The 10,835-nt window shown below is 45.6% G+C and overlaps 1 protein-coding gene across 15 annotated transcripts in view; it reads left to right on the top strand.

Moving 5' to 3' along the window:
* The window catches only part of Rapgef1 (Rap guanine nucleotide exchange factor 1), a 118,728-nt gene that overhangs the window by 54,618 nt on the left and 53,275 nt on the right, over window positions 1–10,835 (top strand). For 9 of the 15 annotated variants that reach the window (XM_075985624.1, XM_075985627.1, XM_075985635.1 and 6 more), the window contains exons 2-4: window positions 4,046–4,182; window positions 4,636–4,749; window positions 10,377–10,555. In XM_075985624.1, coding sequence (XP_075841739.1) covers window positions 4,046–4,182; window positions 4,636–4,749; window positions 10,377–10,555 — 430 coding nt within the window. Of the gene's footprint in view, window positions 1–4,045; window positions 4,183–4,635; window positions 4,750–10,376; window positions 10,556–10,835 lie in introns of those variants that run through there. The other 6 variants (XM_075985630.1, XM_075985632.1, XM_075985637.1 and 3 more) reach the window with 2 other exon arrangements.

The following is a 10,835-nucleotide window of genomic DNA, read 5'->3' on the forward strand; positions in this document are numbered from 1 at the left end:
TAATGTCTTGTTCTTTAGTTTTCCAGGCAATTTTAACTCTCTGCTGTTGCTGCCGGGTGTGGGGGGTATCGGGTGTTTCCTGAGCATAGTCTGTGGGCCAGAAGCTGTCACCCCACTGAGCACACAGGTATGGCCTCAGGAAACGTCATCCCTGTCAAGAAGTAGCCTAATGAGGATAGTAATAATGAGGTGGCTGCGGATTACAAAGTTGCCTGGCGGGTTGGTTAGTTGGTCAATCAGCTTGGTTGAGATGTTAGTTAGCGTTTACCCACTCAAAGTGCACAGTGACTTACAGCCTGTGCAGTCACCATCAGATTCCAATGTCGTCTGTGTTCTCCCTGAGAAGACCCCTTGTTCCTTAATGGTCCTTTCCCATTCTGCTGTCTTCCCTCTGCTGTCTTAGGCAGCCACTGATGTGTTTTTTGTCCTGTGGACTTACTATTCTGGACATCTCAGACAAGTCGAATCACACGATATGTGATCTTTCTTGTCTTGCTGTCATAGGGTAATACTTTCAAGATTATTCATATTATTGCAAGGTCGGAGCCTGGTTTTCTTTTTTATTACCAAATACCATTTCTTGGATGGATATACCATATTTTATTTATTCATTCACAGGCACATGGGCGTTTGAGTTATTTTCACCTTTGGGCCATGATGAAAGCTGCTGCTCTGAACTTGTCCTGTGCACACCCTGTGGATGTTTTTCTTTACTTGTCTTGGACACACACCTACCAATGGGACTTCTAGAATGGTGTCTTTAATATTATGAAGACCTGCCAGGTGTTTGCCAGTGCAGCTATTACATTCCCAGCATCAATCAGCTTATGAGGCTTCTGGTTCACTCAGTCTTCACCAATACTTGGTGTTCCTGTTGTCTTTAGTGCTCCTCATGTTAGGTGGGTTGGTTTGTTTTTTTTTTTCCAGTGCTGGGGATCAAACACCTGACCCCAAATGTTGACCATCTTTTTATGTACTTTTTTTTTTAGATTAGCCATGACTACATTGAAAGTCTATTTAAAAAAAAAAAGATTTATTTATTGTGTATACAGTATTCTGCCAGCATGTAGGCCTACATGCTTTATATACAATATTCTGTCAACATGTATGCCTACATGCCAGAAGAGGACACCAAATCTCATTACAGATGGTTGTGAGCCACCATATAGTTGCTGAGAATTGAACTCAGGACCTCTGAAAGAGCTGCCAGTGCTCTTAACCTCTCAGCCATTTCTCCAGACCTTTTAATGTACTTATTACCCGTATGTCTTTGGAGAAATGCCTTTTCAAATTCTTTTTATTAATTTTATTTATTGTGTATGTGGTATATATTGTGTGTCTGCACTGTTGTGTATGTGTGCAGAGCATATCCATGGTCTGAGGACAGCTTTCAGAAGCCAGCCCTCTCCTACCATGGGTTCTGGGGTCAGATTCAGGTCATCAGGGTTGAGCCATCAGCACATTTTTTCTCAGTATCCCTTTTCAAATTCTTATTAAAGTAATTTGGGGGTTTAGTTGGTTGGTTGGATTTTTGTTTTTGTTTTGTTTTGTTTTCTAGACAGGGTTTCTCTTTTTGTAGCTCTGGCTGTCCTGGAACTCTCTTTGTAGACCAGGCTGGCCTCGAACTAAACAGAGATCTGCCTGCCTCTGCCTCATAAATGCTGGGATTATTTTGGTGGATTTATTTTATTTTATTTATTTATTTATTTATTTATTTATTTATTTGAGACAGGGTCTTCATGTACTCACAGCTCACACTGGCCTGGAACTTGCGGTCTTTCTGCCTCTTTGTTCATTTAAAGGTTGTCCGCTGTTGCTAAGTTGTAAATGTTTTATTATCATTATTTTTTTTAATATTTATTTATTATGTATACAATGTTCTGCCTGTGTGTGTCCCTGCAGGCCAGAAGTTGGCACCAGATTTTATTACAGGTGGTTGTGAGCCACCATGTGGTTGCTGGGAATTGAACTCAGGACCTCTGGAAGAACAATCAGTGCTCTTAACTGCTGAGCCATCTCTCCAGCCCTTGTCATTATTGTTTATGTTGCAATGGTGCAAGTGGCAAATGCAGGGCCATGGCTGAGTTAAGTAAGCTGTCTACTGGTGAGCTCCCTAGAATGTTTTTTCTTTCTATATGTAGTCCCTCATCAGATACATAATCTGTAAATACTTTCTCCATCCTATAGGCTGACTTTCCACTTCTTTGATGCAGTCATTACAACATAGATTTTAATGTTGATGGAGTTCTATTTTTATTTCTGTTCCTTGTGCTTCTGGTGTTACAGCTAAGAGTGGGCTCAAATCCAAGGCCACAAAACCACCTATACTTTGTTCTAATTGTTTTTAACTCTTAAGTTTAGATCTTATTTGAAGCTCATTTTAGCATGTGGTGTAAGGTAGAGGTCCCAGTTCATTCTTTTACAGACAAGTACCTACTTGCCCCAATACTGCTGTTGAAATGACTGTTCCTTCACCCATTCAATGTCCATCATATCCTTGTTGAAAATCAGCGTGGACATGTGGGTTTATTTCTGGGGTCTCAGTTCTGTTCTTGGATCCATGTGTCTAGGCTATAGTATAGTCATGCCTTGGTTAATGTGGCTTGATTTTTATGTTGAGGCATATCAGTCCTCCAGCTTTGCTGCTTGTTTTGGCTGTTCTGGATCTCTCGTATTTCCTTACTGATTTTAGGATTAGAGAGTCAAGTCTTACCAAAGGAATTAAGCTAGCAGGCTTCTCTGGGATAATAAGTTGTTACTAGGAAATACTACTGTTGTAACAATAGTAAGTCTTTTGATCCAAGAACATGGGCTACTTTTTCACATATTTTAGTTGTTTCGAATTTCAGCAGTATTTTATGGTTTGCAAAGTGTAAATGTAAAATTTCTCTTGCCAAATCTATGTCCAAGAATGTTCTTTTTGATATAAACTAAAGGTTTTTAAATTTTCGTTTTGAATGTTTATTGCTACTATATAAAAATACAAATAGTTTTTATACGTTGATGTTGTATCCTTACTGAATTTGTTAGTACTGATAGTTTTTTGTTTTATTTTGAGACAGGATCTTATCATGTAGCCCTGGCTGACCTAGAACCCACTGTGTAGATCATAGTGGCCTGAATCTCACAGAGCTCTGTCTGTCTCTGCCTCCCAGATGCTAGGGCTAAAGATATACCACTACATGAAGCTCTTGTATTTTATTTACTTATTTATTTATTATGGTTCTGGGGGCAAAACCTAGGCTATGGATACACAAGGTGAGCACTGTGCTCCCCATTGAGCTCTCTTTCTACCCAGTGTTAGTAAAGCTCTTGAGTGGGTTGCTGAAGAGTTTCCATCTACCATCCTGCAAGTAGAGAGCTGCATGTGCTGTCTGCAGCGACCCCAGAACTGCACAGGCGGAGCTTCACAGTGAGACCGATTAAACAGGAGCATACCATTCTTCCCTCTGAGCTGATACCTTTTCCCTCTATTTACTAATTAACCCTGGAAGAAATTTCTGGTGCAGTGCCAACCAGAATCAGTGACAGCAGACCTCCTTGACTTGTCCGACTCTTGGGAAATCATTCAGTCTTTTATCTTAGACCAGAAGGGTTTTAACATCTTGCTTCCATTTCTGTCTTTTCTGCCACCTCTAACACCTGGCATTTGTCACTTGTACTTCCCTACACTCAAGAATAGGAGACTGGTTACAAAGGCCTTTGCTGCTATATCTAATATCTACCCCTCTCCGAGTCCATGGGTGTTCTGAACTGTTTCTCTTGCACATTGACTAGATGCTCATATGGAACCAACAAGGACACGCTGACATTTTGATGTAAGCTCTTAATGCCCATCCTGCCTGCCTCTGTTGCTCACAGTTCTAATCACCCTAAAACAGGGAGACATTTCAAAACTCGACACACATGAGCAGTGTTAGAATGGGTCTGCATGTCCTGCCCTTTGAATCTTTCAAGAAGGAAATCCGAGACCCTAGTCATTTCCACAAGAAAGCTGCAGCTTCTCCTGCCTTCTCCTCTAACAGCCAGGCCTCTGTGTTTTCAGACTCTCAGCGCTCTCATCTCTCCTCCTTCACCATGAAGCTGATGGACAAATTCCACTCTCCCAAAATCAAGAGAACACCATCCAAGAAGGGAAAGCCAGCTGAGGTGTCGAAGATTCCCGAGAAGTCTGTGAGCAAAGTAAGCTGCATCTCTAGGTGTTATTCCTGGCCAGCCTGCGGCCAGCATGGGGGCTGCACTGTGCGTAAGTGCGCTTACTGGGGCCATCTGTGTCCCTGGGACCTGGGACCTCTAGGATGGTGTGTGCCTGTCCTGCTAATCAGTCCAGCCAGTGGCTTGGACAGTTCTGTATCACCCTCTGGGCTCAGAACATGGTGCTCACACCTGGTGCTGCCTCCCACCCAGAGGCCCTGGGCTACTTTCACACAGGGCTCTGATGGCCTGAGCCATTCATTCAGCCTCAGGGCCTGGGCTCACCCTGAATCCCTCTAAAGACATCCTCCAGCACTAGTAACCTTATCAGGGCCAGCTGAGCCAGATGTGTGGAACAGCTGTTGATTCTCATCAACCCCTCCCTCCAGCCTGCAACATCCATTTCAAGCTCTGTAGGAATCCAGGTTTCCTCTCTTCCAGGAGGCAAGAGACAGATTTCTACCAGAGGGCTACCCTATCCCCTTGGAACTGGAGCAGCAGGCAGTAGAATTTATGTCCACCAGTGCTGTGGCTTCCAGGTCTCAGAGGCAGAAGGTCAGTGTGACATTAAGAACAATTGGGGTTGCCTTGCCTTCCACTGCAGATCTCTGGTCCATGGTCTGGGGATGGAAAAATACCTGTGGTGATGTCATTGTTTCTTAGCTGGGTGGCAACTATGGGCTCAGGTATTTGATATAATTCTTGAATACAAGCATTTATCTGAGTGGCATTGATGGGGAGGGAACTCAGTCTCTGCAGCCAAAATTTGGGTCTTTTTAAGAGTGTAATTGAGTGGGCACTGGGGCAGTGGATGAGTATCACCTTTCCAGAGTGGCTACTCTCTCCCTGAGGTGCTGAGATGCCTTGGGATGCTTTCACAGCCAACTGCAAGGTTCTCAGCAAGGGGCACCTGTGTCATCAGCACTGGCGCTGACAGGGCCTCTTCCCAGCCTTGCGCTGAGTGCTCACGTCTCTTCCCACCATCCCTGACAACCTGCCCTGCTTAAAAAGAAACCGAGTCTCTAGAGATGGGGAGCATTTAGCTAAAGCCACAAAGCAGTGGTGAGGTCAGGATTTGAAAGCAGACTGTTACCAGAGCCTGCCTGGGGCTCTTTGTAGTGCTGAGGATCTGCTCCAGGGCCTCATGTGGGCAAAAGCTTTCCGCAAGCTGTGTCCTTAGTCCTGGGTCTTGTTTTGCTTGAAACGTGGCATGGCTTTCTAGCTTAAGCTAGTCTTACAGTGCAATCCTCCTGCCTCTGTCTCCTGAATGCTAGGATCACAGGTGTGTGCCGCCATACACAACTGCTCTATGTCTTCTTTAGGAAATCAAGTCCAAATGTGTTTGTTAATGTCTCACAAGACTGAATGTTCATCTTGGTGTACCACTTTACATTAAAGAATACTCTTAGCGATGTAGATGAAAACAAGCTTTGTAGATGAACTTCTCCCCTGCCCATGACTGACCAAGGGTAATTAAATGCAGAACCATTGTCATAACTATCAGTTTAATGTGGCTTGCAAACACCACCCTGTTAATATGGACTAGCAGAGTGTCTTAAAAGTCTAGTTAAAGATAGAAGAAGTAAGGTTTGTAAGCCCAGACATTCTGTCAGATGAATTGCTGCCTATGAGCAAGAGGGCAGTACCTGGCATTTTATCAGGTGCACTACTTCAGTGTAGAAGAGCCTTGAGCAGAGCGAGGTTTGTTCTGTGTCATAGCATGCAGAGCTCACACCTTTAACCACACAGCATAACTGCAAGAGAATGTTGGTAGGAAAATTTTTAGCCATTTGATCCTGGAATCTTTTCTTTATGTATTATCCAAACAAAGGTCATGGAGGAAATTTTGATAGAAGCATAGCCTTCACTTAGTGAGGTGCCTGCAAGCCCCAGCAATGCCTGAGACATCTTCAGTTGTCGTCACAGGCGAGTGAGACAGGGGCTGCTGCATATGCCATAGGTAGGAGCGCAATGCCTTGAGCATCCTGTAGCAACAGGGTGTCTTCTCCACGGCCTTGAAAGTTTGTAGTGCTGAGGTGAGACCCACCCCATAGCTGGAAGTGCAAGTACACCCTGGAGGGAGGGTAGAGCTGCCCTTCACGAGGGAGGGAGGGGGACTGCTGTTTAGTACAGGCCCCAGGATGGAGCCTGCCGCTGCACATAGGTGAGAGGAACAGTGTCCAGAAACCTGTGGTGTGGGAATGTTGCTGCTGCTTGACATGGCCTACTGTTCATTCTCTCTGTCACCTCTTACAGAGCGTCTGCGTTTGCATCTCATGTTGTCCCACTTGTGGCTTTCTCTGTCAAATCACAGGATTTGAAGAACAGGAAGTAGAAGTGCAAATCCCGACTATTGCTGCTTCCTGGGTGGAGCCCGTCTGCCCTGTGCTTTCACACCCATTGTTTTGTTTGTTCTGCTCTAGCCATATGGAGAGAGCTTTGTTAGTTCTAATAGATAGTGTTGGCTGTGGCCCCAATTTTCTAATTAAGTCTGTTTTGTCCACTGTATTCCACTGTCTTTCCAGCCTGGTTTCATCTAGACACAGTAGTCTTTTCATAGGAAAAAATTGTCAGTTCTTTTTCAACCTCTTAGCAAGCCTAGCAGTGAGCTATGGATTGTTAAAAGTAGCAGAGAAAATTTAGTACCATCCCAGAGCTGACCATCTCTATATGATCAGTTAACAGCATCCAAAAGTGGCTCAGAACAGGTGAGTTTCTAACTCTCTGGGCAGTTGGACAGCGGCTCTCCTGGAAACTCCTGAAGGGGCTTCCCTTTCAGCTCTGCAGCTCCTAAGTGAAGTAGGCAGAGCAATGCCCCTGCCCCAGAGCCTAGTACAGCTGGGCTTTGTTAGGTGTACCTTTCTACAGGGCCCGGCTGTGGATATGGAAGAAGGAAAGATGTTGAGTTGTCTTTTCACCATTCTGGTTCCAGTTTTTCTTCTATTATGTTATGTTGTTATAGCCCCTGTCCTGAAACTTGCTATGTCACTAGACTAATCTCAAACGCAGAGACCACCTAACTCTGAATTCCAAGTGCAGGTATTAAAGGCATGCATCATCAACCCAAGCTGGTTCCAATTTTTTATATGCTGATTCTAATTGTTTACCACCCATGACTAGGCCCACACTACCTGATTCACTGTCCTGCGGTGCTATGAGCACATGAAGCAGAGGGGCCAGGGCTTCAGGTACAAGCTGGATTCCTACTGCTGCTCTGATGTAAGGCAGTGGCTGAAGCCTGGGGTCAGTTTGTATCCCTTCATTTTCCTCTGCGTCTGCGCTTTTCAGTGGCTCAAGACAGAAAAGCACAGGTGTGCCATGTCACTGCTACCAGGCAGGAAAGTGACCTCAGCTTTCACTTACCTGTGTGCACTTCACTCATTTATTAAATAAGAGCTTTGAACCCAGGGCTCTCTAGGATGTGTGTGTGTGTGTGTGTGTGTGTGTGTGTGTGTGTGTGTGTGTTTGTGTGTGTGTGTGTTTGTTTGTTGTTTGTGTATGGTGTGTGATAGCATTTGTTTGCTATGTTGTCTAAGCTGTCCCAGATCTACAGTTATCTCCTGTGTTGCTGGGACCAGGTGTTGCTTAGGCTGGTCTCAAACTTGTATTTCTGCCTCCTCTGCCTCCTGAGCGCTGAGATTATGAGTGTGCCCCACCACACTTTATTTGTTTGTTTGTTTATGTATTTATGTATTGTACTCTCCAAACTGGAATGAAACATGCCAGGTTTGTATTCTAATTTTGTCACTCAGCTGTGGGATCTTGGGCAGGTTAACCTATCCTATCCACTCCCTGCCTTGCCTCAATTTCCCCACTTATGAAATAATAGCATCTGTTCTATGGCGAGGCAACAGGCTGAATTGAAACCAATATATCTGAAGTGCAGAGCTCTGTGGGTGCTTGAAACACTCAAAGTGGCAGCTGTGCCTGGTCCTTTCCTCCCCCTTGCATTTTCACTAGTAGGGATGTGACCTCTGACCCTGATACAGCATCTCTTAAATGTTATTAGTGATGTCCATACTCGCCCATTCAGTCATCCGCTTGGTTGTTTCTGTGTTTCTTTGACTGTTTTTTTGGTTTTGGGGATGGAACCCACGACCCTTCTTAGGCTAAGTGAATGCTATACCACTGAACTCCAGCTTCAGGAACCCACGACCCTTCTTAGGCTAAGTGAATGCTCTACCACTGAACTCCAGCTTCAGGAACCCACGACCCTTCTTAGGCTAAGTGAATGCTATACCACTGAACTCCAGCTTCAGGAACCCACGACCCTTCTTAGGCTAAGTGAATGCTATACCACTGAACTCCAGCTTCAGGTAGCCACTGTGACTTCTTTCCTAACACAGGACAGATGCACTCATCTGCTCCACAGACAGGGAGCTTGGCCTTAGAACTAGCCCCTTCCCGCAATTGACAGCCTCACAGTTACCAAGCTTATGAGGACAGGTGGTAGCAACTGCTTCCCTGGGGTGGGAGATGTGTGCAGGTTGGCTGTCCCTCAGGGACTCTAGCCCAGCCGCATGACTGAGCTCCCAGGTCGGCTGGTGCTGTACACTGTGCACATTTCTGACTGCTGATCACAGTTTAACAGCTGAAGGGCTCAGGGAATGCAGAGCTTTAGAGACTATTCAGGTTTGGAGTTCGGTAGAAGGTAACAGATGCTACCTGACCCTGCAGAGTCCTTACTTAGCTCCTTCACAGAGTCACTCGGCCTGGCTCTTCCTGTGCTGATCTGGTCTCTCCTCAGTGACGGGAAAGCCTTTCTTCTGAGGTGCCTGTACTTTCCACTGCTTCCCATCTCAGCTCTCCCTTCACTCCTACCTATGTGTGTGACGTGTTTTCCTGTTTCCTCACCAAGTTTTATCACTGTTGCCTTCCAGCACTTTCTGGTGTGCCAAGACAGCTGTGTCTGTCTTCCTCTTCCTCCTGTCACCAGTACTGGGAGTGCTGATCCCCAGGCTGTCCCAGCCATGGGAAGGTTACGGAGAAGCTGAGCACTCTCATCCAGGAAGTAGAAAAACCAGTGCTCAGCCTCTTGGAAACAGACAAGAAATGAACATGTCAGGACACAGGAAGGGCGGGGTCTTGGTGGTCTGCAGAGCGCTCTAAGAAGCCCCTCCAGGCCTTTGGAAGTCAGCTGACTGCAGTACGGTTTCCTTGTTCCATCCACTTAGAGTTATTTCTTTTGGTGTTCCTATGAAATAGCCTCCCATCCTGAATTTTTAAATGATATTCCCTGACATTATCTGGTGATGGGAGAGATTTAGTATCCAAAAGAATTGTCACTTTTATAGATTATTACTTAAATCAACATTTTTTGGTAGTATCTCTGGCCCTCGTTTGCCATTATTTGTACTTTCTGAACCTTAGGAAGCCCACAGGGGTTCATATACCCCCTCACTTCACTAAATGGGCAGTCTGTTCTTGTATGGACCGTCCATTTGTGGATCAGGGCTGCTGGAGAAGGGCATTGAGGGAAGGAATCTAGAGCTGTATGCCCCGCTAGGTGTGGATCCAAGGCTGCCTGCAGTCCAGAAGGAAAAAAAAAGAGTTTGGGGTTAGGAAGGTGAGTTCTGGAAAGTACAGGCACTGTAGAGTTTTGGTTTTGGTTTTCCGCTCAGACCCCTTTCCTTAGAGACAGAGTGCGCAAATGCTGTTAGCAGCCACTGCACCGTACTCACTGACTACCATTGCCTCTGGCTTCCTCATCGCCTCCTTCCAGTCCTGGCATTAGAGGCCTTTGAAGTCATAGTTTTTTCATGGGGAGGGAGCTCTGGGTTTGGGTAGGACTGTGTGATCCTGATCTGATTCTGGACGAGTATACATATGTGCCCTGGGGCATGACTGTTGCCTCCTATATCCTCATTGAGGCTGCGTCACACACTGGGAGATAGGAGGTGCTATCTCAGGTAGCCAATTAGAATACTGAGAATAATTTCAGTATCTCAGAGATGGAGAGGGAATCCCCAGGTCTCTAAATGACCCTTCTAATCCTAAGCCTGTCTCTCTTCCTACTGGCCTCTGTCTCTGATCGCAGTCCCTAGAGAAAACATCTGACTTGGTCTCTACTGCCAGAGCCTTTTCCATTTGCAGGACTGTCGAACTAGTTTATAGATTTTACTGTTTTCAGACTAGCTCCCTTTAATCTCTTCTCATTTCTTAAGTGTGATGTTCCCTTTCAGAACCTGTGCTGGCTGGAGGAGAAAGAGAAGGAAGTTGTCAGTGCCTTGCGCTACTTTAAGACCATTGTGGACAAAATGGCCATTGATAAGAAGGTTCTGGAGATGCTCCCAGGGTCAGCCACCAAGGTGCTAGAGGCCATCTTACCCTTGGTACAGATTGACCTTCAGATCCAGCATAGGTGAGTCCCCCTGAAGGTCCTTAGTCATGACAGCAGTGGGAGGCTTAGAGGCACTTTGGTTTGGGGCATTTGAAACAATGAGGGGAAAGGGGTTTTGCATTTGTTCCCACTTCCCAGTCTGGAAGCAACTGTTCCTCCAGAGGCCTGTATGCTGGCTGACACCACCGACCCTCTGAGCTGTGGCTGTGTCTTTGTATTTGTTTCCTAACCGCGATCATACTGAGCTGGACGCATTCTCAGAGCCTCCGTCATCACTTACCATGATTCAGTCCTGTCATTC

Source organism: Microtus pennsylvanicus, chromosome 9 (genome assembly GCF_037038515.1).
Source record: "Microtus pennsylvanicus isolate mMicPen1 chromosome 9, mMicPen1.hap1, whole genome shotgun sequence".
Taxonomy (NCBI): domain Eukaryota; kingdom Metazoa; phylum Chordata; class Mammalia; order Rodentia; family Cricetidae; genus Microtus; species Microtus pennsylvanicus.